The following is a 27,603-nucleotide window of genomic DNA, read 5'->3' on the forward strand; positions in this document are numbered from 1 at the left end:
AATACCTTAAATTTGCCCAGTTACACGTTAAATATATTTAATTTAAAAAAGGGAGTAATTGTGGAATTAATCATAAGGGCTGAGGAAACAATACAACTGAGAGAACAATACAAATCGGTACATAAATGATCCTTTCTATGAAAATTAATGTCACTAAATTAAATTAAAACATTAAAGACAATTATTAATATAATTCAACAAGACACCTCAACTTATAAATAACTTTATTATGAGGGCATGACACAATTAATGTTAATTCTAAAATGAGTCTAGGTCTAGCCTCCTCAATTTTTAGCAAGGATACAGAAGACCAGAGATGATCAATCCTTTTACTAAGGTCACCCTGATTGTCTCTCATAGAACTGGGCCTTACACTGATTGCTTAAATTATACTGATTCTTTCCCATGATATCTAATAACAGAAAAGATCTTATAAAAACGTCTGTTTTAGCAACTGTGTCAAATGCAAGGCATTTATGGAAACATTTTAGATGCTCAACAAATACAAGGTTTTGCTGAAAATAACAATAAAAACGTTAGTGCCACTTATTGAGCATCAGATGCCAGGCATTGTTTTAAGAATTTTAAATATAATATGCTTTCAATCATCAAAACAAACCTATGATATGAAAATCAACATTTTCCAGAAGAGAAAACCGGAACTTGGAGATTTCCCAGACCTGACAGTTTTCAAAGACTGTGCTCTTAACTAGTAGAGAGTTGTTACCTGGGAAGGAAAAGTCTTAGAAATCTGGGCCTCATGGGTCAGCTATAAGGCAGGGATGCTATTTACCTTTGTAGTAACTAGTTAGTTTGGGGTGGTCCACACAGAAGTGCCCAAAAAGCAGCAGCCAGTTAGGGAAGGAGAGAACCTGTGTTTTATTTAGCCAATCTGGTCAGTGTATACTGGTCAAAACCCAAGAATAGAGAATTGATTTTAAGAAGAAAAACAACATTCCCTAAACCAGTGGTTCTCAACCCGTGGGTCACGACCCCTTTGGGGGGGTCGAAAGACCCTTTCACAGGGGTCGCCTAAGACCATCGAAAAACACATATATAATTACATATTGTTTTTGTGATGAATCACTATGCTTTAATTATATTCAATTTGTAACAATGAAAATACATCCTGCATATCAGATATTTACATTACAATTCATAACAGTAGCAAAATTACAGTTAAGAAGTAGCAATGAAAATAATTTTATGGTTGGGGTCACCACAACATGAGGAACTGTCTTCAAGGGTCGCTGCATTAGGAAGGTTGAGAACCACAGCCCTAAACAAAATGGATTGATTAATAGCAATGGTCAATGAGATCAATACTCAATTGCGAATTCAATTAGAACAGTTGGAATTAACTATATACACAGGAGCAAATGACTGGCCCTTTTAACATAAACAATGGGTATACAAATACAAATAAGCTGGCATATATTCATTGATAAAATTGGGAGGGCTGGGTCATGAAGGACCAACAATGACCATGTTTGATGTACATACAGAAAAGGACATATTAATCCTGGGAGGTGAAGGAACAAAGGTGTTTTCAAACAATTTTGAAAGCTTACGGTCAAATCTGTCAGTCCAGTATGTGTGTGGCATTTTATAATACTAAAGGCCACATTTTTTAATATCTGTTTAACTTAATAATAAGAGTGCTAATATTTGACAAGCAAAATACCTAAATAGCATGGTGAATGTAGTGATCACTTCATCATAACTATGGATATAAAATGAGAGAATATATAATAAGTGATAATAATAAATTTATATATATATATATATCTTATATAATAAAAGAGAAACATTGGTAATTAACCATAACTTTGCTACCCTTCCCATTGGCTAATCAGCGAGATATGCAAATTAACTGCCAACCAAGATGGCGGCCGGCAGCCAGGCAGCTGAAGCGAAAAGGAGGCTTGCTTGCTCCAGTGATGGAGGAAGCCAAGGTTCACCTCCTGCGGCTGTCAGCCTCTGAGCTGCAGTCTAAGAAACATTGTGGCAAAATAGAAGCTAAACAATCCCCAGAAACCTGCTTTCAGCCAGCCGGCCTCGCCTCGGAGCTGGAGCTGAAACAGTGTTTCAATTATAGAATCCAAACAAACCCAGAGACCTGCTTTCAGCAGCCGAGGTCTCAGAGCTGGAGCCGAGTCTCAGAGCTAAAGGCGGCTCTCAGTTCCAGTGACAGCCATAGAAAGTAAATAAATCCAAGAATAAAAAAAAAAGAAAAAAAGGAAAGAAAAAAGGAGAGGTTGGGAGCTTCAGTCACCCGCCAGCCTGAAAACGGCCCTCAGCACAGTGGGGACCCCCACCCTGAAGGGGGTGTGACCAGCTGCAAACAGCCATCATCCCCTCATCCAGGCTGGCCAAGCACCCAAGCAGACCCCCACCCTGATCCAGGACACCCTTCAGGGCAAACCAGCCGGCCCCCACCCGTGCACCAGGCCTCTATCCTATATAGTAAAAGGGTAATATGCCTCCCAGCACCGGAATCTGCGGAGCCGCGAGGCCTCCCAGCACTGGGATCAGCAGAGCCGAGGGACCTCCTGGCCCCTGGAGCATTGTGACAGGGGTCAGCGCCCAAACCCCTTGAACGCCTTGTGGCTCTGTGTGTGACAGGGGGTGGGGCCACAATCTCCCTATCTGCCCTGCTCTGTTCGTGACAGGGGAAGACGCCCCAACCCCCTGACTGGCCCTGCTCTGTATGTGACAGGGTGGGGCACCCCAACCCCCCCATGGGCCCTGCTCTGTGTGTGACGGGGTAGAGCTGCAACCTCCCCATCAGCCCTGCCCTGAGTGTGACAGGGGGGAGTGCCCCAAACCCCTGATGGGCCCTGCTCTGTGCGTGACAGGGGGTGGTGCCCCAACTCCCCTATCGGCCCTACTCTGAGCCCGACCAGGAGCTGCACCTAGGGATTGGGCCTGCCCTCTGCCACCCGGGAGTGAGCCTAAGCTAGCAGGTCTTTATCTCCCGAGGGATCCCAGACTGTGAGAGGGCACAAGTGGGGCTGAGGGACACCCCCCCCCCCCGCCAGTGCACAAATTTTTGTGCACCGGGCCTCTAGTATATATATATTTGGTTCAGAATATATATATAATAATTTGGTTCAGAATATATATATATATATTTCTCATTTTTGTACACTTTTTCATCCACTTTTCTCATAGAACTACTTAGTCATGCATACCATCTCTGTTAACAATATTCCACACCGTTAAGTAGAGAGTAGGATCTGGTCTTGCCCACAGAACACATCCTCCCAAGGAAAATCGTTGCATAGACAGTGACTCCAAGGTGACTTGATTCTAGTGGTGATTCAGCTTATTGAGAGCTCCCACATCACATAAAATGGGGTAATATATATTTTAGAGATTAACTGGAGACTTGGCAGCTGAATGGTTGAAGCTTTATTTTTATTTTATGGCAAAATCTATCTGGAGTTCTAAACTCTCTTATAGATAACATTTAGAGCAATATTCAATTATTTAACTTATAATTAGCTATAATTAAATTGTGTGCTATCATATCACAGGCACTTGTCTGCGCTAGTACCTTTTGCCATGTAACTCAATCAAGCTAGTATAAACTTTAAATGAACAAAGATGATTGAATTTCACACCACATTGTGCAAACTGTATGCTAACATGAGCACCCAGTGACATAGCGACAGTGCTATGTATGCACTACCTGTGATTTATTTATACTCCTTCATTTATAAAAAAGCAATATTTAAAATCATTACACTTTAGAGGTAGAGAGAACCTGAAATTATTAGTCTACCCTTTTTCATTTGTGAGATATGGAAACAAACCTGCAATAATTAAAGCCTTTTTATGGATGAACAGAATCAAATGCTGATAACTTACTATGTAATTTAGATCAAGGGTATCTTGCACTCCATACAACCAGAAAAAAACAATTTTAATATCAAGAGAATTTAAAACTTAGAAATACCAACAGTTATTGGGTCTTTTGCCATTTGAAAGGCACTGTGATCTTATATAAACATAAAATATTAATTATTCTCCAAAACAGTGAGGTCCAGCAGAATACTAATGAATATCTTAGATCATTGTAAGAAAATATTGTATTCTCTATAGTTGATGAAAATAATAAGCTTAGCTTTACTCATACAGAAGTAAACTTGAAAACTCTAATGTTGTAATGAGAATAATTTGGTTCAGAATTGTCAAAACATTAATTGGCAAAAATGAGGATAAATTATAATAGTATAAGAGCTCCAAAGACTAAGTGTCCAACATTTAAATTTGAAATAGCCATTTACTTAAAAACGCCATGAGGAGAATCCCAAAACTTCAGTTAGTCAACCAACAATGAAATTTGAGACTATTGGTATGACAAATCCTGTTTCAGACTTTGTTGGTTTAGATTTACTTGCACAAACAGTGTTTGCCAAAGACAGGAAATAGGTGTAATGCATATATACCTCTCTAGCCTTCTCTCCTCCTACTTTCCTTCTTCCTACAGCTAAAGCAGACTCTTTACCTTGCTCTGAGCACCAACCGTAAGTGACAACTGCTCTATTTTGAGGTGAACATTTTATGATGCCAATATGTATAAGCCTTGGCAGTGGTAAATGATAGCTACTAAATGAATCTATGATTTTCAGAAACTCTATTGATAACTTTTATAGAGAATAATAACCTTAAGTTACTATACTCTTCTTAATAGCTCTAATATAGCAAAAACACTTTTATCAAATTTAACATCTGTATAAATTTTTTGCTTTTTATTATAAAATAAGTGATACAACTCATTTCCATGTCTATGACTTTTGGAAACAATTATACTAAAACTCCCTTTAATAGGAAAATAAAAAAGTATGGCCATATGTGTGTGCATATGTCCACATATTAATAATTTACTAATATTCACATGTATGGATCTGTGTTAATGCAGACATTATTAAACTAAGAATGGGAAGGTGTTGTTCATAGTTTTAAATCCATCAAAACCAAATTATAGTACTTACTTGAGATAAAAAAATATTCTATTAAAGATTATCAGTATAAGATACAATTTCCCCCATAAAATGTACTCAACTTATACAAAATTTTTTAGGACTTTCTGAAAATTCCCAATCAAAAGTCAATCTACTTAGGCAGCTAATTTGCAAAAATAATTAAGTAGAATATCTGTTTTGTATGTTTTATATAAGGAAACAATTTCCACATAGAACTTTATGTTTCTAATAATAAGAAGTGACTCTGGAGAAACAGAAACTAAAAAACCACAGAGCTACCCTAGGACAACATGTAAGAAGTTATTTACCTCGGAGAGGAAAGATTTTACTTTCGAAATCTTTTATTAATGCCTTTCTCCTCCGAGGCTGAATGTGAGGCAAGGAGCTTAGGGGGGACTTATACTATTGCAAGAGAAGATCTGAAGGTGCCTCTTCCGATGGTTAAAGCCAATACCAGTGTCTGCCTGGATGACTAACTCTCTGGAGGAGAATCAAAGGAAATTAAACTGATGACATGTTTTCAGCCTGGAGCTACTCTCTGATGTGTGGGAAGTCAGTTGGGGCCACTGAATTGGGCTTGGGTTTGAGGAAGAAGTATATTGGGAGGAAGAGCTGCAGAACTCTCAAGTAGTGTGTAAATCAGATAATGCTCAGAATTACAGAGATGTTTAATAAATTCAAGCAAGAGGGGGCGGGGTGAATCATCCTTGAAAAAAGAAAAAAAAATGTTTTTCAGAACTGTCAAAGCAGTTATTATCATTTAGAAATTTTTACAGATTTCCCTCATGACAAAGTCTAGCAAGTTTGCAAACGTTGTATAGTGTCTAAGCTGCTTTCTCTCTTACAGAGTAGTAAGTGGTGAAAGAAAGTGATCAGAATGAAGATCACATATCACATTGAGAGTTTGAAAATGTTGTATAAGATACTTTTCTGTGCTGTGATTAGTATATATGTATGTGTGTGTGTGTGCATGTGTGTGTGTGTCTATACCTATTTTGCACACATTACATGCATGTGCATTAATGCTTTTAATGGCTTCTTTTATGGTCTGTATTGTTTAAAACATTTCTCTTCCCTCCTTTCAGGGATGAGGGCTTTGAGGTTAAAGTGTGTGGGTTTATCTCCCAGTTCTGCATGCAAGTTCATGGCATTTCATTATGAAATCTCAGATCCTAGGACTGCTAGCTGTAAACTGGGGTACTGAGTAACATCATCTAATACCTAGGCTCTTAGGAGCTTTAAATGAGCCCAAAAGAGGAGTACAGTGCTTCACACATATACACCAGCACCATATAACATCATGGTTATGTGAGACTCACCTAGGGCAAAGGGATAGCCCTGAAAAGTTGCATTAAACTTACTTTTTTTTTTTTTTTACCTATTTATAAGTTTAATCTCTCTACATTCACTTTTATAGGTGATGCTTAAGAAGGATCTGTTTTTATTTTTCTCCATATAGTGAGCTAATTTTTCTAACACTATATGTTAAGTAACCTACTCTTCCTCCTAAATAGATTTTTATGCTACCTTGTTTGGTTTGTCTCTTCAAATTTCTATTCACCTCTCTAGGTCCATGTGTCTGCTCCTACAATAATATCACATTTTTGCCAACGTAAGTTTGAAGTCTATCTTAATAATTAAATATGAAAAGATGCCCATGTTACTTCTTCTTATAAAAGGTTTGCTTCATTATTCATATGCTGATCAGAATTCTTATTAGAATTATAAAAAACTTATAAAGAACATATTAGTTTAATTCAAATTGCTATCTTTATTATATCAACACATACAAGTTAGAAGCATGGAAAACTTCAATTTATGCAGATATTTCATGTCTTTTACTAGGGTTTACAAGAGTAGGAAGACCTACTCTTCATGAATTTCGTGCATCAGGCCTCTAGCTTAGTATAATGTCATTATGAATTAATGATCTCCCCTGTCTCTGTTAGTCTGTGAATTTTCTACTTTTGGTTTAATTTTTATAAATTAAAAATTTATTTATGTTATTTATTTATGTTATTTCAGATAGGAAGAGAGAGGGAGAAGAGACAGAAACATCAATGATGAGAGAGAATCATTGATCGGCTGCCTCCTGCACACCCCCCACTTTGGATCGAGCCTGCAACCAGGCATGTGCGCTTGACTGGAATCGAACACAGGACCCTTCAGTCCGCAGACCAATGCTCTATCCACTCAGCCAAACCGGCTAGGGCTTTTACTAGGGTTTTAAAGTTTTCCCCAAAAAGGATTTTTTTCTCGGTTATTTTATATATATACTTTATAGTTTTTATTACAGTTATGGGTAGCATCATTCTTTAAATTTTATTTTCTAGTTGAATGTTGCTGCTATATGGCAGCAGTATTTTTGTAAGTTGATATGACACCTAGCAAACTTGTTGATTATGGTGTAATTTCTGGATAGGTGACCATATCATTTGAGCATAATAATATTTATCTCTTCCCTTGCAAGACTAATGAATATATATATATTTTCCTTTTGTTATGGTTTTGATCAGAAACTCTCCACTTCAATGTTGAACAATAACAGCCACATAAGTCATTTTTTTCTTGTTCCCAATATTAAATGGAATGCTCCTCGTTTCTCACATAACTAGAATATTTGCTGTTGATATCTATAATAATAAACGCATGATATGGTAATTAGACCTTCCAGATGAAGCCGAGGCTGCAAGGGAAGCCCAGGTCTCGGGTGTCAGAGGGAAGTCAGCACCAGCAGCTGTGGAAGGAAGACCCACTCTTTTTTTTTTTTTTAATATATTTTATTGATTTTTTCTACAGAGAGGAAGGGAGAGGGATAGAGAGTTAGAAACGAGAAACATTGATCAGCTGCCTCCTGCACACCCCCTACTGGGGATGTGCCCACAACCAAGGTACATGCCCTTGACCGGAATTGAACCCGGGACCTTTCAGTCCTCAGGCTGACGTTCTATCCACTGAGCCAAACTGGCTAGGGCAGGAAGACCTACTCTTAACGAATTTCATGCATCGGGCCTCTAGTTTAGTATAATGTCATTATGAATTAATGATCTCCTCTGTCTCTGTTCTTTTTTTTTTTTTTTTGCTACATAATTTTTTTAGTCTGTGAATTTTCTAATTTTGGTTTAATTTTTATAAATATATGTTTTTTCATTAAGTTAATAAACAGTGATATGTCATTTGAGAAAAGGATTTATTTTCAAGTGAGCCTTTGAAACATAGGGGTGGCCCTAACATCAATGTGAGGAAGGAGCAGTATATTACAGTTTAATTGTATCATTTACATTTATGCTTCAGAAAGACATGGCTTGCTGTCTGTGGTCTGTAATTACATAGTAGTAAGCCCTCAACATATGGAACTACACATCTTTGAAATGTCTCAATTTGGCTTTTCTCTAATCACACTTAAGAGAAATTACTAATCTCTTTAAAAAAAAGAGAATTACAGACAGCAGAGTGGAGAGAGACTTGGGAACTTACACTTAGCAAAATAACTGTTTTTAAGGAAATGATTCTAAAAGAGTTAAAATGTGTATCCCTCAGTGGTTAGCAGAGGAAATGTGTAACTACACACATCTGAAAATTGTCTACATGCAAGTCCACGACAGGAAGAGGCAGTTATTTACCTTATTCTTTCTAATGTTTTTCTGTGGGACTCTCCTCCATGAAAACAAATTACACCATATTCTATTAGCACCAGGGGAAGAGGAAGGGAGTCGAGGTAAATGCTTTGGTCTTCCAGCTGATGCTAAATCTTAATCGCATTTACCTCATCCTTAATACTCACTTCCAGATTCCTGAGTTAGTCTAGGTTCTCCCCATCCTTTTGCACAAGCATCACAATTTGTCAGGGCCAAAGAAAATAAAACTTAGGCTACACTTTTGCACACCTGGGACAGTCCAAATAGCCCACACTCTGGGTATGTGAATGATGGGCTCCCCTAATGGTGAGCTAGGACCCTGAGGGCTGGCAGGAAGCATATTTTGTTCACTTGATCATGGTCAGCAATATCTAGCATGCTACCCTAGACAAAGGGAGTAAAACTTGATGAATGTGTGTTAATAGAAAGAACAATATCTGATTGTCATTAACTTGAAAAAAAAAAAAAAGGAGAATCAGTTCATCTCCATTGCTCAAATTCTGCAAGAGGCTCAGTGGAGGCCAGAGCCAGAGGAAGGGGCCTGCCCAAGGACACAGGCCTAAGAGAGAGTCCTCTGGAGAGTCCAAAAGCTTCTGCAGCTCCACCACTGAGCGAGGACAGGTTTGCCACAAGGAATTGAAAATAATGTGATGATTGTATTTTGCCTTTTCCAAACACACAATCTAATTATGGAAAAAAGGCAAATGTACATGAAGTACATTTGCAGAAAGTAGATCCTGCACATGAGCAGAAAAAAATGGAATATAAGCAAAAGTTTACTGGTTGAACTTTAAAATGCTCCTATTCAGGGGCAAGATCAGTGTTTGTGTTGTTGGCCTGTGAGTTTCTTTGGAAAGAGAGAGACTTTGAAATGTTATCAAAAAATGTGGTTAGTATCCAGGTTGAGGATTAACATGATCAAAGTCATAAAGGGCATAGGATCAAAGGAAGAGATAATAAAAGTGTAAATAGGAATAGGGACACTATGTTGACTAGTGTAATGGAATAAAGATAATCTAATAAATGATGCCCCCGTTTGGGTTCCCAGGCAATGTGAAGAAAATCGGAGACACAGTTTATTAAGAGACTAGAGGCCTGGTGCACAAAAATTTGTGCACTCGGGGAGAGGGGGCCCCTCAGCCCGGCCTGTGCCCTCTCGCAGTCTGGGACCCCTCGGGGGATGACCACCTGCTGGCTGAGGCCTACTCCCCTGGGGATTGGGCCTAAGATGGAAGTCAGACATCCCTCTGGCAGCCTGGCAGCCCTCGGGGGATGTCCACTTGCCAGCGGGGAGCAGACCTAAGCTGCAGTCAGACATCCTCAGTGCTGCTGAGGAGGCAGGAGAGGCTCCCACCACCACTGCTGTACTGGCAGCCATCAGCCTGGCTTGTGGCTGAGCAGACCTCCCCCATGTGGGAGCGGCTGACCACCAGAGGGCAGCTCCTGCATTGAGCATCAGCCTCCTGGTGGTCAGTGTGTGTCATAGTGAGCAGTCATTCCCAGTCCTTCTGCTGTTAGGGTCAGTTTGCATATTACCCTTTTACTATATAGAATAGAGGCCTGGTGCATGGGTGGGGGCCGGCTGGTTTGCTCTGAAGGGTGATCCGGATCAGAGTGGGGGTCCCGCTTGGGTGCCTGGACAGCCTGGGTGAGGGGCTAATGGCTGTTTGCAGCTGGTCACACCCCCTTCAGGGTGGGGGTCCCCACTGGGGTGCCTGGCCAGCCTGGATGAGGGGCTGGTGGCTATTTTCAGGCTGGCCACACCCCCTTTAAGGTGGGGGTCCCCACTGGGGTGCCTGGCCAGTCTGGGTGAGGGGCTGAGGGCAGTTTTCAGGCTGGCTGGGACTGAAGCTCCCAGCCTCTCCTTTTTTTCTTTTCTTTTTTTTCTCTGGGATTTATTTACCTTCTATAATTGAAACATTGTTGCCATCACTGGCACTCCCAGCCCTGAGGCTGCCTGCAGCCAGCTAAAAGCAGGTAACTGGGGTTTGTTTAGCTTCTATAATTGAAACATTGTTGCTTTCGGGCTCAGAGCCGGCGGGGAACCTTGGCTTCCTCCATCACTGGAGCAAGCAAGCCTCATGTTCGCTTCAGCTGCGTGGCTGCTGGCCGCCATCTTTGTTGGCAGTTAATTTGCATATCCTGCTGATTAGCCAATAGGAAGCGTAGAGGAGGTATGGTTAATTACCCTTTTTGTCTTTTATTAGATAGGATATACTTGGGATTAATTCCCCATGAAGGGAAGGGAAGGAAATAAGATTGGACAAAGGTAAGAAATCAAGCTGGGATGTCGTCTCATTGGAGGATTCAGCCAATCAACTACTTCGGAGTGGTTCTGAAGCCAGGATCATGTTTCAGAGTTGTCACTAGTTGGACTGGGAAGTCAGGCCTCTACACCTTATACCTGATAGACATAGGATGAGGGTACCCTGGGAAGGAAGCATGATCTTGGACCAGGTGACTGTCTCCAGCAAACACCATCCCTGAGATTTTTGCTGGCAATACTCCCATGTACGGAAGCAAGCATCACAAATGATAATACAAGTAGCAATGTTAATGCTAGGACTTGCATGTATATAGTGATTTTTTAACGCTTTCAAATTCTTTAATGTTATTTATAACTTTAAACCTCAGAATATGAGGTGGCCCTATGCCACCATGTTTTTATTTGACAAATGAAGATTGTAAATTTCTTCTAGTTAAAGAGGAGCTGGGTAATAGAATGCCAAATGACAACAATAACAAAAACCGGGCTTCCTAACCTCACTTTGCTCTCATTTCTTTATCACAATACAGGTGCCAGAGTTCAGGTTTGCTCAATAGGGGACCAGGTATCTCTGAGAAATAAAAATGGCTATTTTTGACATTCAGTTTGTGTGTTTGCTTTGTACAGAAATAAGTTCATTTTTCTTTCCAGGTTTTTCATTTTTTGTCTTCAAATTTTCATTCTGTTCTTCACTCCTTCCTCTGTTCTACCTCAAAACTATAATATAAACAAAATAAACCTTTTCTTATTGTTATGAATAAAATTTTAATTATATAGAAGAGATTAAATTAAAAAAAACATTATAGAAACACCTATATAATTTTTATTTGTTACAGAACCCTTACAAGAATATGTTATCAATTTTGTGATTTCCATTTCAACACACACCCCCTTTCCATTCTAGTTATTTAAAGGGCAAAATCACTTTATTAAAATGTCAACAAAATCCTTCATTAGTTCAACAAAGTAACATAAGTAAAAGTTATCATAACGGGTTATGTTTTTAACTTATAATGACATCCTAAGAAAATATTATTTGAGCTCTCAAAGTCTTAGGAGTTTTATTTTATATTTGAAGGTCAAAATTGTACTTAATTGTTAATATTGTTAATTTCAATTTTTTTTTCTCAAACATGTTGAGTAATCAACATTTATCAGCTGCCAAAATACTTATAGTAATGCATGACTAGTTTTTCCAAGGAAAAATATTTATTTATTTTGAAACCTCAGCCCCCAACATGTATAGTATAGTTCAGTGGGATATAGACATTGAGGCTAAAAGAAATCTTGGGTTCTGCCTCAACTACACACTAGCAATGAGACTGTCAGGAGGTCACTTAATACCTCTATGCCTCTGTACTTCTCTTACTTGGACATCATAATTCCTGACCTATTAGCTACACCTAGTTGCAAAAAAAAGTAACCAAGACAGAGACAGAGGAATTTTCCAAGAGGTAATAGTATCTTTGGCACAAAGATATTTTCTTTTTCCAATTACTGTAATTATAGGAATGTAGACTCATTATAGGAATTGAAGAAAAGTATGTCTTATCACGTGAGGATAAACTCATCCTCTTGTATTTCTTTTTAATCTCATCTTTTCTTTGCCTGGCTTTGTGTCCGAGCATAAGTTCTGTGGGAGAAGGGGATGAGGTCCTGTTGCTGTTACTGTCCTCCAGGAGAGTCATAATGCACTCATTTCCGGATGTCCCTACACATTGAGATCATCAATGCCACTACACAATAATTTCTTTTCTGTTACTTTATCTTAAAATTGGCCCCAGATAGCTATGTCACAGAGTTTTCTTCATATGCCCATTTGAGAAGCAAAGCTGCCTTGAAATATGGATGCTTGGTGGTGGTTGCAGATACCCTGCTATCTCAATGCCTTGCTCACACATCTGTAGCTCCAGAAGATTTAAAATTAGTATATGCTATGGACCTTGGAACATTCTTGAAAATAAGATAGTCCTCAAATCCTATATAATAAAAGACTAATATGAAAATTGACCAAATGGCGAAACAACCAGTTGCTATGACGTGCACTGACCACCAGGGGGAAGACGTGCAATGCAGGAGCTGCCCCCTGGTGGTCAGTGCGCTCCTACAGGAGGAATGCCGCTCAGCCAGAAGGCAGGCTCATGGCTGGTGAGCAAGGGCAGTGGGCCCAAGCCATCAGTCGGACATCCCCCAAGGGCTCCTGGACTGCAAGAGGGTACAGGCTAGGCTGAGGGACCCTTCCACCCCCCTTGAGTGCACAAATTTTGTGCACCAGGCCTCTAGTATTACTAGTAAATAAGAGAATGTACATGAGTCTGCCTGGGCTGCCATAACAAATGACCACAGAGTGGGTGACTTAAACATCACAGATATTTATTCCTCACAGCTCTAGAGGTTAGAATCTGAGACCAAGGTACCAGTGTGGTCAATTTCTGGTGATTTTTCTCTTCCTGGCTTGCAGACAGCCCCTTTCTCACTGAATTCTCACATGGCCTCTTCTCTGTGTGTGTAAAGGGGAGAGAGAGAGAGAGAGAGAGAGAGAGAGAGAGAGAGAGAGAGAGAGAACATGCACAGAGCAAATGCACTCTCTAGTGTCTCCATATATAAACACTAATCCTATTGGATCAGGTCCCATCTTTATGTCCTCATTTTTCCTTAACTACTTTTTTAAAGACCCAAACACAAATATAGCCTCATAGAAGGTTAGTGCTTGAATATGTGAATTATGGGAGGGCACAGACTTTTATCCATTATTGAAGGCTAAGGATAACCCAATGTACCTTAGTGTTATTTTTTAACTTAATGTTGAAGCTTATGCATTTCCCTTGTTATAAAACCATCATAAACATAATTTTATGTCTCATATTTTCTAATAAAAGGATGTATTCTAATTTATTTCAACATTTTATCTCCCTGTTGGTGAGCATGTAATTAATTGTTTTACCCTTATGAATATTAATGTGATAAAAATGCACGCCTAAAGTTTTTCCAGTATATATTATTTCTTCAGGAAGTTGAATTAGTGAGGCAAAAGGTGCAAACATATGAAAATTATTAATACAGGGTCAATAATCTCTTAAAAGTTATTTTTCTGTTTTTATTTCCAAAGGAGAGTATTGCCTTTTTTTTTTTTTTTTTTTTTTTTTTGAATTTGAGGCATTGTAATACAAAAGAAAGGTTTGAGTGGGAATGGATGACAACACATGGAAAAAAGGACTGAGGAGTGTGGTAGAAAGTATTTTTTTTTTTAAATAACTATTTCTTAGTGGATTTACCTAGGGTTTTACAAATGGCAAATATATGAATCATAAGGAGGAAATGGCACAAGCTGAGGGGTAAATTGAAGAGACGTTAATAAGGGTATTTATAAAGATAGGGAGGGTCAAGGAAACTAGCAAGGACTAGTGCAGAAGTATCCCCAGAATAGTAACAGTTGGGAGCTATTATTACTCCTACATGGGCAATGTGAAGCCATTCCTAGACCTTGAAAAGAATTGCTACATAAACAAAACCGTGGGACTAGGGTGGAATTGGTTGGTGGAACTTTAATATTTCCAGGTGCACTATTTCAGTGAAGTGCATCTCTCTGTTCTTTGTTGTCTCCATTACAAGCTTGCTTCGGGGGCTGAATCCATTATCATTCTACTGGTTTCCTGTGACAGAACCTCTCGTGTTACATTACTAATGAATTTAGGATAAATTATATCATTACCTTGTTTCATCACCCCCTCTTCCCTCCCCCCACCCTCCATCACCGTGTTCCTCAGAAGTTCATGCACTAAAATTCCAACTCAGGTCCTTGTTGCCTTTGTTTTGTTTTACCAGCAATGGCGTTGTTCCCGGCGTTGCTGTTTCTGGCTGCTGTGTTGCTTCCATTCTTTCCTGCAAATGGACAGGTATGGTCGAGGTTGAAAATATTTTCAGATCAGGCAACCCTGAAGGACAGCAAGCGATTAGATTAATTTTCCAAAGTAAAAAGGGAGTGTGTGTCTGGGACATCACAAGGTACAGTAGCCCTTAAACACACGAAGGTATTGAACACAGGACATATCGGTAGTCAGAATTGAGATCTGCATGAATATAATGCATAGCAGACTTCAAAGACTTAGTTAAAAAAGGGCGGTAAAATATCTCATTAATAATTTTAATATGGATTGCATGACAGAAGCATATATTTTGAATATGTTTTAAAAATGTATTATAAATTTTAATTTAACCTATTTTTTTCTTTAGGAAAGTAGCCACCAAAAAATTAACATGACCTTTGATGCTTTAATTATTTTTCTATTGACAGCACTGGTCTATGTGTTTAAAAGTAATGAAACTCCTCTTATCTCAAGATCATTTTCTGATTTACTTTTATTTAATCTATTTCAATGTGATCCCCACTGAAAATTAACAATATATTTGCATAATCTCAAACTATCAAAACTTCTTCACATACATCACCACATTTAATTTTCATAGTTACTGTGTGAGAATAAGTATACCGTTTTTTAATTTAAGAAAAAGAAAATTTACTGGAAATATTAAGCATTTGGATTTTTTTGTAACTTTTACAATTAATTTGTGTAAGATAAGATGCTCTAATTATTTCTAATATGTTGTTTCACTTTAATAATCCCAAGAGAAGTATCAATTACCCTCTTTAATTGGTGTGAAGTGCCCATATAAGAAATCTATTTTCTGATCAGAGAACCTCTGAATGTGAGGACCTTTGGTTCTGGCTGTCTGTTCACACACCCTTCTTTAGCATTGGGCATACAAGATTAGCTAGGACCCCTAATCAACTTTTCAATCTGAAGACAATATATCCATCACTCAGGGCTTCATTCAAGTCATTTACTGTCTCCCCAATTTCTTTCCTAGAGATATTCTTTCATAGCCTTTTCTGATACCCTATTACCTCTCCCATCCATATCCTGGTTTTCATTTATAAAATCATTAAAAAGGGCACTATCATTAGATCCTTTGCATCACTAAATGTTTGCTGATCTGATGCTCTAAATTCCCTCTGTGCTAAATTCCCAGGGCTTTCTGTGCCTCTCAAAATGCCTAGAAAACATTATTCACCTCTCAAAACCCCAATCCAGGCCATCTTTTGTGAAGCCTTTCCTAACGCCAATCAGGAAAAACTGATCCCGCATTCCTTCCTCTATATCTAGTCGATCCCTCCTATCATTTTATTTATTATGTGGCATTATAATTATTTATGTCATATTGCCTATTCAATATCAGTTTTTAATGATAGATAGAAACCATATTTATCCATTTTATTTTCAACACTTTCATATTTCTCATCACCTAATAAAACTTTTATTAATATTTGTTAAAAAAGAAACAAAGGTTTGCATTTTTTGGCAGAATTGTTATCTACAAAACAAGATGGGGTAAGAAGTAGGAAATAATTACTTCTTCTTTCTGAGGCACCACATTTTGATATGCTTTGAAATAAAACGATTTTAAATAGGTTTCTGAGGGCTAATAGGATATATCCAGGGACATTATTTTATGCTTTGATTGGTCACTGCTAATATTCATGTGCATCCTTTTCAACTTAGGAATCAGTGGCTGGGAATGTGCCGGGTCTGTGTGTATGCTGACATTCAGTCTTGGTCCCTGCCCTTAGGAATATACATGCAGGTGGGAGAAATGGATGTATAAGTAGATAGTGGCAACATGAGTATGGTCAGACCTATGCTTACAGTATTTTTTTAAATATATTTTATTGATTTTTTTTACAGAGAGGAAGGGAGAGAGATAGAGAGTTAGTTAGAAACATCGATGAGAGAGAAACATCGATCAGCTGCCTCTTGCACATCTCCTACTGGGGATGTGCCCACAACCCAGGTACATGCCCTTGACCGGAATCGAACCTGGGACCTTTCAGTCCGCAGGCCGACGCTCTATCCACTGAGCCAAACCGGTTTCGGCAAGTATTTGGAGAACTTTGCAAAAACTCAGTGCTTGTGGAAAGAGAGAATAAGTTATTCCAGAGTGTCAGGGAAAATCAATAAAGGGTTTTGTCTGTTGAGAATTATACTTCACAATGTTGCACATGCTCGTATAACATCACACTCTTGTGCAAATTTAGGTCATCAAGTTGCGTAAACTTTATGGAACAATTACACACTCTACTTGCTTCTATGCTTAGACTCCCCCCCCCCAAAAAAAACAACAACACACACACACAAAGATATACCCAAAAATATGAGCATCTGATTAATACCTTAATTACATTTTTGTTACTAAAATGAACAAAACCAGCAATAGCCCATTAATTGCTTGCTGCCTCCAAATTGCCTTGGAGATTTGTTTAATATTAGAAAACTGTCCTTTGATTAATTCCCTAAGAGCTGCTACATAACAGGTAAAACATAGAGTATTGAATGCACTTGGACTAGGGCCAGTGATGGTGAACCTTTTGAGCTCGGCGTGTCAGCATTTTGAAAAACCCTAACTTAACTCTGGTGCCGCATCACATATAGAAAATTTTTGATATTTGCAACCATAGTAAAACAAAGACTTATATTTTTGATATTTATTTTATATATTTAAATGCCATTTAACAAAGAAAAATCAACCAAAAAAATGAGTTTGCGTGTCACCTCTGACACATGTGTCATAGGTTCGCCATCACTGAACTAGGCCTAAACATTCTTTCTTTGAATACAGGTACCATGTCGAGTCAAAGTTCCTCCTTCAAGTGTAGAGTCACCTGACCCTCCTCTTATCACTCCCTTGCTGCAGCCTGACTGTGAATGAAAATGTCTTAATGGTTCCCATCGTACAACTTTGTCATTATGCTATCACTCAGATGTCTACCAATCACATTGAGATGTCTCTTCATATTAGAAAGTGGTATTTGTGGCCTCAGAGGTGTTTTGAATTGTCATGGCATGAATAACACCCACACTCTCAAAATTTAACACTATTTTTTTTCTATTTAAAAATCATAGCTTGGGTTCAGATTCATTGGCAATGCTTAACAATTAATATCGGCTTGAACTGAATACTTTTGAAATAATCTCTGTGCTCTTGAATTAATTTGCTCATATGCAATTTTTCAAACTTTTAAAAACTCATTCTGATTTGGCTTTCCTTTAGAAGCCAGGTTTTGCTGCTATGGCAACCGGCCGAAAAGAAGTGCAAAGAGAGATTGTAAATAAACACAATGAAGTAAGAAGATCAGTCTCTCCACCGGCCAGAAACATGCTGAAGATGGTAAGAGGTGGCCACATAGGGAAGTGGCTTGAGCCAGTTGTGATCATCATAGTCTCCTAGTAAAAAAGATCTCGAAGAACTTTGTGACTTAGGAAGTTCTGTCTCTGATAGTTCATGAGAGTTTTGTTATTGACATGGCAGAAGTACTTTTCCTCATTCCACATACCATTTTTCTTAAAATTGAACATTGTATGTTCAATTCACTAGAATAATGTGATCTGTCAGAATTGATTCACTATCATGTGCATTTCAGAGTTCTCGGTCTTTGTGAGTGAAATGTCTCTTCCCAGAGAAATTGTATATTGTATGCTTATATAAACTGCATACAATTTCAGGGGACCCAGGGAACCCCTGAAGCCCATTCAGGAACCCTGACCTGAGGTTAGTGTGTGCCATCTGACCTTGATAAATTGACGTTTAGACACTTTCACTGGGCCTTTTCTGTTTGTTTTGACCCAATAAGTTCTCTGGCTATAGGCAGCTCTTCTGTGCAGCTCCTCTCCGTACAGTCAGGCAACCTACAGTCATCATCCTTATTATTACTGTCCACTCCACCCACATAGGTTTCACCTTGAACCCTAGACCTTTCCTCAGAGACATGTTGTTAGACCAGGAAATTCAAGTGTTGCTGACTTGAAGCTTAAAGGAACCCTCTTTCAGGAAGAGAGTACACAACTATCTTAGCACTGAAAAAAAAAATTTTTTATGACTATGCATATTCTGAGGTCATGTAGTACAACCTTGGCAGGGCCTATGCAAGTGAGGGGTCCAAAACTTGACCTTCACTAACTCCATGGGACAAGGCAGAAATTCTTAATTGTACGGTTTTAATGGTTTAATAACTTGTTCATTTTATGGGGCTATTTAAGTTGGCACAAATTCTTTTTTAAAAAATATATTTTTTTATTGATTTCAGAGAGGAAGGGAAAGGGAGAGAGATAGAATCATGAATGATGAGAGAGAATCATTGATTGGCTGCCTCCTGCATGCCCCACACTGGGGATTAAGCCTGCAACCTAGGCATGTGCCCTGACCAGGAATCGAACCATGACATCCTGGGCCATAGCTCAATGCTCAATCACTGAACCACTAAGGCTGGGCAGCACAGATTCTTAATTGTACTTTATAATGGTTAAACAACTTGTCTATTTTACAGGGTTGTTTAAGTTATGGAGGCAGAATTAAAACCAAATCTTTGGACATCCACTAAGGGACCATTATGTTTTTCTGATCACTATCTCCTCCCAATCTATAATCAGGAAGGCATTTTCCCTTTAGGATCAATGACGTTTAGGGTAAATAACAGACTAGTCTGGGCCTAGTGCCAGAAGCCAAATGTCTCAGAAACATATTAAGTGCGGAAACAAACAAACAAACAAACAAAAGGAACTAGAAATTAAGTATGCCAGCTCAGTATTATAGGAAAAATCATGTTAATACTTGTACATGTTTATCAATATTTAGGATAAGACCACTGCTAAAAGTCTTCAGGTATTCCTGCTGTGCTATCATCCATAGACTTAACTATCTTAGACTTCACAGTTACTTGGGGTAGCCATACTATCTCTATTTCTTTTGGAGCAGAAAGGGGCACATTAAAAATGGTCTTTGATTATAAGAATAATCAGAATAGGCATGTGCAGAAAAAGTTATAATGATGTGAATGACGCTACCAATCTCATTACAAACCTTATGCACCTTTGTGTTTTAAGTCATTAGGTGCCTATCTTCTCTCCCCCTTTGTTTTAGCAATGGGACAGCAAGGCAGCAGCAAACGCCCAACGGTGGGCAAACAAGTGTGTTCTCAAACACAGTTCCTCAGAGGATCGAAAAGTTGGTATGTAAATCAAATATTTGTTGAGTAGATGAACAAGTAAGATAATAAGGGGCCATTTTTGGATGTTGCGTTAAGAAACCTTGTGGGTAAATGTTGCTTCTAATGCTGTCTTTTTCAAGTTAAAGTCTCCCTGTGTGATAGAGTAAGCTTGGAGAAGCGCCACCTTGTGCTTACTGTTCTGTCTTTTATAAAAACTGTCTCACACAATGTTATAGTGGTACCTCTTGACCATCTCATGAGTAAAGCAGGTCATATGTCATTTCTTTCTCTGTTTTAAAGAGTAAGGGACTCACTCTCAGCAGGAACATAATTGCTAACAAGTGTTACATATGGGAAATTCAAAATTAGAATTTCAGAATTCTAACCCATTGCCCTTTTCATAGTATGGGGCCTGTTTGTATTTTGAAAACTATTTATTTTTGAATTTATAAAATACGTTGAATTTTGTCAAACGGTTCTGAATTTTACTCAAAAAATATTTACCATTAGCATCTTTTAACTTTTGATGACAGTAAGTCAAATCTTTTGTGTGTCCTGGATGCTCTTACAAAGCATGGAATACTATATTAGACTCGAAAATAGCCTCAAAGACATGACCTCTACTTTGAGGAACTTAAAAACAATAAGATATCATATGTATCAACAATTAAACAAAATATTTACTTGAAGTAGCAAGTGACAGATATAGGCAAGCCCAATTTGAAAATAGTAATTCACCTGTTTTGAAAGTAGGACTGTCACTGTTATTTTTGATTCTATAATTTAATGAAATTATTGAGAGGGATGACTTATATTCAGAAAAAGATTGGAATACCTGGTTTTGAAGATCCCAATCTACTTTCTTCCCTTCATAAGGAGCTATGAAAGAGTAGTTTACACACCCTTTAAGTAGCATGTAGACATTACATTTCAAGCCATCCAAATGTAAATCTTAATTTCAAGGTTTGGAAAGTACCATTGAAATGTCTGAGGGCTGCAAAGCACTTTTATCCTAATTCTTTGAGGAGAAGTTGGCCTGTGACATTATGATTTGCTGATTAAAGGGAGACCCATAAACTTTGAAAACAGTGTCCCTCCTAATGTCATCTGCTTCATGCTTGGAACCCTTAAAGACTAAAAGTAAAATTGTTTCCAAAGTTTACACAAAATAAGTACACTAAACAGTTATTAAAGTTGCTATATATGAAAAATTTCTGGTACGTGTGGGTGAGAATAAGAGAAATACCATGAGTTGCTTTCTGCTTTCAGCAAGCTAACAATACACAGTTGAGAGCACATGAGGCATACACTCATGAAGAATTTAATATGTAAATGAATGACTTTAAAGGGAGTAGATAGGAAAGAAAGAGGATTTCATCTACTCAAAATTTTGCATGTTGAACCAGCCTCAATGTGTTTGGCATATTTGGTTTCAATTCGGCTTACAGCTGATAAGGAACTTTCTATGTATTAATGAACAGTTAGCAACTATGGGCACTTGTATGAAGATCAGGCACTCCATTGATAGACACAGATGATAATAAATAGATAGATAGATAGATAGATAGATAGATAGATAATAGATGATCTCTCTCTCTCTCTCTCTCTCTCTCTCTCTCTCTCTCTCTCTCTCTATATATATATATATATATATATATATATATATATATATATATATATATATATATATATATATATATATATATATCAACCATTGCATGCTTTATTGCTTTCCCCATGAATGGTCTGTTGTTTTTTCTTAGGTAAAAGAAGCTGTGGTGAGAATCTCTTTATGTCAAGTCAGCCTGATTCATGGTCATATGCAATCCAAAAGTGGTTCGATGAGGGAAATGATTTTATCTATGCTATGGGACCAAAACAAAAGAATATAGTGGTTGGACATTATACCCAGGTAAGGAAAAAAAGAAACACACACACACACACACACAAAAAAAAAAAAAACTTTGCCATAAATGCCCTAAAGAGAAAGCTTCTCCAAATTTTGACTGATTCCAATGTTGAATCTGGGGGAAGATCACCAGTAGGTAAAGAATAGTCTTCACATTGTGGGTATTTCAGCTGTGAGCCATCATTTTCAAAAGCATGCAGGCTTTTAATAGAAAAACTTACTCTTTATTTTTTGGGTAGTCTGAATGGATAAAACAGTGAATATGCATGAAAATGTAATAGTTTTAAAGATTTTTACTTTAATTTAATAATTGAAGTATTTCCATAAGGTATATGAAATTGTGCATTAGTAACATTCTTTTCAGTTTTTTTTATTTTCTATTATTTATTTTCTTATATTTCCTTCTCTAACGTACTCTCATATTTGCACTTACGGGCATGTAGGTTGTTTGGTACTCATCTTACCTTGTTGGATGTGGAATTGCCTATTGTCCCAAAGAACGAAGTCTGAAATACTTCTATGTTTGCCAATATTGTCCCAGGTAAGGAAATGCTTTCAAATTTGGTGTTAATGATGCCATTGGCAATTTAATATTTTAAAATTATCATGTAATAGACAAGGCAGACTACAAAAGCACATTTCAGTGAAGGGGAGAGATAAATCTTTAGAAATATGTTCTAAATTTGAGACACAACCAACTTCTCAGAAAGAAGACCAACTTCCCACATTTGAGTCTACTATTCGGACGCTGTCTTCCATTATGATTAACATGATTTGTCTTCCCTCTCAACTGCTTCTCCAGAGGCTCAGGTTACTCCGTGGGTGTCTGTTGTGTGTGGTTCTCTAGACTTGGTATCGTCAGTTTTATATTAAATTCACATCGGGAAAGTGAAAGCTGGATGGTAAGGCCAGGGGTGAAGGTGAAATAGAAGATGGTAATGACTTTCTAGTGAGTTCAGCCCCTTGTACTCAAATATTCCTACTCCTCCTCATCTAAAAATACCTGTAGTGGGGTCAGCTTTAGCTCAAGCGGTTACTTCGAATTCTGCTTGTTGCAGACACATAAAAATACCTGTAGTGTACCATTAAGAACTGATTAAATCTTGGGCCTCAAAGAGTTTTCAGGAAATTCCTGATATATTTCAAATTGTCAAGAAATGGTCATGTCTTAAGTATCCACTTCTTAGAATTTAACACAAAAATCTCTGAAAAAAAGTACCCATTAAAATCTTTTTTAATAGCTCTGGCCTGTGTGCTCAGTGGTTAGAACGTCTGACCGAACATGCAAGGATCAAAGGCACGTGCCTGGGTTGCAGTTTTCATTGCCAGCCCTGGTACAGATGCATGCAGGGTGCAATCAAGCCATGTGTCTCTCTCAAGTTGATGTTTCTCTCCCTCCACCCCCTTCCACTCTCTCTAAAAATCAATGGAAAAAATATCCTCCAGTGAGGATTAACAACAAATATATCTTGATGTATAGCAGAAAATAAAAACCCTTCCTCCAGCAATATGTTTGAATTCTCCACAAAAATTCTGATGGATATATTGAAGATATATTCACAATGTATAGGTTATTTTTGATGTTTGAAATTACTTGCCACTGGAGGGAGAGATCGCTCCCCCAAAAACCAAGCTTTTGACATGATTTATTTTAAGACTGCAGGTAAGCCAGGTGAGGTTGGGTTCCAGTCTGAGAAGTGTGACTGTCACAGTCATTTTCCTGCAAGCACTGGTTAGGGTTTAGTAGAAAGAATTGAAGGGTCCTAAGAGAATGCACCCAAACCAACTGTCTGGCTGTGAGAGTGGAGACATCTGGAGCCAGCCATCTGTAGTAAGAGTTGGAGTGAGTAATGAGGAAAACAGGAGCAAGAAACACCTTGATATCTATTTCACTTTTTTTTCCAGGTGCTCACACAGATACAGTTATATTCTGTGCAGAGAGACTGAGATTCAGATGCATTGCCTTGGGACCTTGGACCGCTTGGTCCAATTGACATTTTGACTCTGTTGTATTTTTAGATAACAGCCAATAGAATCATCATCATCAATCAAGTGCAGGCTAGTCATGGTAACACCACTATACCCTGGAGATTGGTGTTAATGAAACCTTTTATTCTAACTAACATTCCCATGTTTGGTAAACATAAAATCTCACACACAAAACCTCTAGATGTTCAAAATCCACCCTAACACACCCACCTCCTCAAAAAAAATGCTTGAAAATATCTCCATCCTGCAGCTAGAGGCCAAACATTATCTTGGAGCTTTTCCAGTCCATATTATAGAAATGGTCAATAATTATAGTTACCTTTTAAAATATGAAATTCCATTTAATATTAAGCATTTTCCGTTGTGCAACCTTCGGTTCATAGGAGCTTCTACAGTATCTCAAGGGGAGAGGTTTTACCCTAAGCCAGCACCTCAGGGCACACTGCTCAGCAATTTGACAATGTCTACTGAGAGACGAAAGGTGTTGCCACATTAAAATATACTCTCAAAACTTTAGACCTATTTATTCCACTTCACTTGCTTGGACTGTGAGAGTATGGTCAAGGAATTGCGTGTATATGTGAATTATTACCTTACTTTGCATTGTTATCTGAGTATACAGTAGATTGGCAATATTAGTTTTTCAGGTGACACAATGAAAAACATTGAGTAAATACTCAGCTATGTCAGGTGATAGATGCTACCCTTGGAGCATAAACTACACTGAAAAATGTTGTATTTCAAATTTCAGTGGTAATATTGTCGGCAAAAGCCTTACTCCCTACCTCAAAGGAACACCTTGTGCCAGCTGCCCTGATCACTGTGACAACGGATTATGCAGTAAGTTTGAAGTCATTAATTTACCGGTATAATGAAATAACCTGATATTTATTTTTAAAAATTCAGAAATCTTTTGAATGGAGCCAACTTAAGCAATGCCTTCATGCAGAAGACAACGATAAAATTACTCAGCAGAGTGTGTTTAAGCAAACATCTAAAACCCTTCAGTATATACGTACTTTTCTCAATGAAAGCCTGTTATCATATGTAACCTAAAGAAACATCTACCAATGATGTATATTTGTGACTATGTTGAGCCAATTACATTTTGGCATATCTGAAAATGTTTCTGTGAAAATAATTTATTGTAATTAAATATGAATTTTCTTTTCATCAAGTTAATGCTATTATAGAAAAGGTGGCATTTTAAAAAGAAAGTATATACAAATATAAAGGTGTGAGACCACAGAATATAGCTCAGTCTAAACAGGCACACCAAATACTAGTATAGTCCCTTATATGCCAAAGTATTAATCATACTAAATTTCTCATTTTCCTCATAGCATAATTGGAATCATCAAGTTTAATTTAATAATCATTTGCACTTTTGTTTTGCTAGTAACTTTTATGTACTTTAAATATGTCTATCAAATTTGCAGAAGCCTCAAAACTATTTTAGCAAAAAGAATAAAAATTAATGTCATATCTCATTTCCAGTGTTGTTATGAATGTAGGTACAAAGAGGTTTTTTTATTTGGATGTATTATTAGAATTATTATGAACAATACAGTTGACTCATTTTTACCTCTCAAATGCTTTCGCCTGACTGAATTGTAGCATTCTTTCTGAGTGAATGATATAGCCATAACTGGTTCAAAAACAAATAAATACCTTTACTGTATTTGGGCAAAATGAATGAAGAGATGTGGGCAGTTTATGAGAGACAGGGAAAAGGAGAACAGCCAGTGTTTATTACCTGCGCTTGCTAAGCGCTGATAAATAGTAGAAGGGGATGAGTTCAGGTAGATTCCTAGTTCTTGGTTTGAATTATTTAGTAGTGGGGACTGCCATGCCTCTGAGATTGGGTGAATTGATTTGGGAGTTGGTGAAATATACCAAAGAAATGCCAAACTTGTAGGTAGGATGATGAATTTAGTTTGGGATTTGTGGCCACCGAGGGACATCCAAGTGGAAATGTCCAATAATAATAGTAAAATTCTATTTTTATATTTTTTACTTTCACATCTCATAACAACTTCTTACTCCTGAAGAAAGGCTGGTGGCATTAAGTTTAGTGGCAACAGTGTCTAATACAATTTTCTGTGATGATGGAAATGTTCAATATTTGCACTGTCCTGTAAAGTAGTCCCTAGACACATTGGCTATTGCGCACTCAAACTGTAACTAGTATCACCGAGAACCTGAAATTTCAAAGTTATTTAATTTAAATTTAAACAACCACATGGCTAGTGGCTATACTTTTGGACAGTGCAGTTTCATAAAGATTTATTTAAATTCACTTCATCCTGTTTTCTGAGGGAGGAAAGCCAGTCATTTATTTTAGAAATATTTGGAAAAACTCAAATTAAAAAAATGATGCCTTAATCAGCGAATTTAACTAAGGGGCCTTATGTCCCTCAAGATAGGAAATGGCCATCAGAGCATAATGAATGATGCCAACTTCTTCATTCTATTTCCTCCTCCTCACTCACATGGAATTTATTGTTTGTGTTACTTACTGCTATGGAGGAAAATGATAATGAAATGACTAATTTTTTGTTGTTGTTGTTCCAGCCAATGCTTGCGAGTATGATGATATGTATTCTAACTGTAAAGATTTGAAGAACCAAATGGGCTGCGGAAATGATTTTGTCAAGACGAATTGCAAAGCTGCCTGCAATTGTTCAAAAAAAATTTATTAAATGCCCAGTATAGACTGATCATGGTTAAGTGGAAGGGAGCCACATCTACTTACACTTGACATTTATTAGCAAAGAAATCACATACATGTTAACTATAAATTTGATTCCAAATAGTTATATCTTTTTCTCCTGGGTCTGCTTTCTACTTTACAGAAATGTCTTTCATCCAAAGAAGGGTTCACATGAGTGATCTTTAATTCCTCCTCTGCCATTCACCCTTCTCACTCATCTAGCATCCATCCCTATAATTGTTTTTCTTCCTAAGGAGAACCCAACCTTCATTTTGCCAAAAGCAACGAAGTCTTCTGATTCTTCATCTGTATAAATTGTACAGTAGAGTATGACCACACCCTCTTTTTAAAACCTCTCTTCTCTTAGACATATCTTCCTTAATGAAGAACTTAATATAATATACATAAATACTCTTTCCTCCAGGAGGTAGAAGTTAGTTTCCTCTCTTTTGAGCCTGGGCTGAACTTAGTGACTCATTTCCGAAGAGCCAAGTATGGGAAGGGAGCTACAATAATGTCACAGTAGAGAAATCTGGCAAATGCCACTTTAACTAAGTAATCACAGTAGCATCATCTATAATAAGTGGACTCATGTACCCTTCATCTGGTGTGATTAGAAAGGCATTTCACTTCTGTGGTATTCTTTCTAAAATCTTGTAACCCAAATCTCATCATGAGATAAAACATTAGGCAAATTTAAATGGAGGGACATTCTACAAAATACCCCTGATCATGACTCCTCCAAACTATTAAAATCATGAGCAGTAAGGAAGTTCAGAGAAACCTTTACAGACCAGATTGACTAAACAAACATGAGAACTAAATACAACATGGTATTTTGGATTGGATTCTGGAAGAGAAAAAGATCATTAAGGAGAAAATGGGTGAAATCTGAATAGACTCTGTAGTTTTTTTAATAGTAATGATGAGTTTTTAGTCTTTCCAAATGTACCAAGATAATGTAAAATGATAACATTACAGGGAATTGAAACTGGATTTAGAGTATATGGAAAATCTCTGTAATATTTTAGCAACATTTCTGTAAATCTAAAAAGAC

At 37.7% G+C, this 27,603-nt stretch overlaps 1 protein-coding gene across 4 annotated transcripts; it reads left to right on the top strand.

Annotated features, from left to right (window-relative positions):
* The first annotated feature begins 4,429 nt into the window (after window positions 1-4,429).
* Window positions 4,430-26,709, top strand: LOC132237245 (cysteine-rich secretory protein 3-like). 4 transcript variants are annotated; one of them, XM_059701457.1, is made up of 9 exons: window positions 4,497-4,532; window positions 11,426-11,460; window positions 14,721-14,791; window positions 18,003-18,119; window positions 19,869-19,956; window positions 21,699-21,847; window positions 22,288-22,385; window positions 24,585-24,673; window positions 26,408-26,709. In XM_059701457.1, the coding sequence occupies exons 3-9, from the start codon at window positions 14,723-14,725 to the stop codon at window positions 26,533-26,535; spliced, it is 738 nt and encodes a 245-aa protein (XP_059557440.1). In that variant the 5' UTR covers window positions 4,497-4,532; window positions 11,426-11,460; window positions 14,721-14,722; the 3' UTR covers window positions 26,536-26,709. The 4 variants fall into 4 exon arrangements, with proteins under 4 accessions (XP_059557439.1, XP_059557440.1, XP_059557441.1 ...); XM_059701455.1 differs by lacking the exon at window positions 4,497-4,532 and adding an exon at window positions 10,837-10,898; XM_059701456.1 differs by lacking the exon at window positions 11,426-11,460 and having other exon boundaries at window positions 4,430-4,532.
* The last annotated feature ends 894 nt before the right edge of the window (window positions 26,710-27,603 follow it).

Source organism: Myotis daubentonii, chromosome 6 (genome assembly GCF_963259705.1).
Source record: "Myotis daubentonii chromosome 6, mMyoDau2.1, whole genome shotgun sequence".
In the NCBI taxonomy this organism is placed as follows: Eukaryota; Metazoa; Chordata; class Mammalia; order Chiroptera; family Vespertilionidae; genus Myotis; species Myotis daubentonii.

What these genes read in the sequence shown, in the direction of transcription:
- LOC132237245 (XM_059701455.1), top strand. Translation starts at nt 10,864, where the DNA reads ATGAAGGGAAGGGAAGGAAATAAGATTGGACAAAG. An exon ending in TCTTTCCTGCAAATGGACAG is followed by an intron (nt 14,792 to 18,002) that starts GTATGGTCGAGG and finishes GCTTTCCTTTAG; the next exon opens with AAGCCAGGTTTTGCTGCTAT. An exon ending in CCAGAAACATGCTGAAGATG is followed by an intron (nt 18,120 to 19,868) that starts GTAAGAGGTGGC and finishes CCTTTGTTTTAG; the next exon opens with CAATGGGACAGCAAGGCAGC.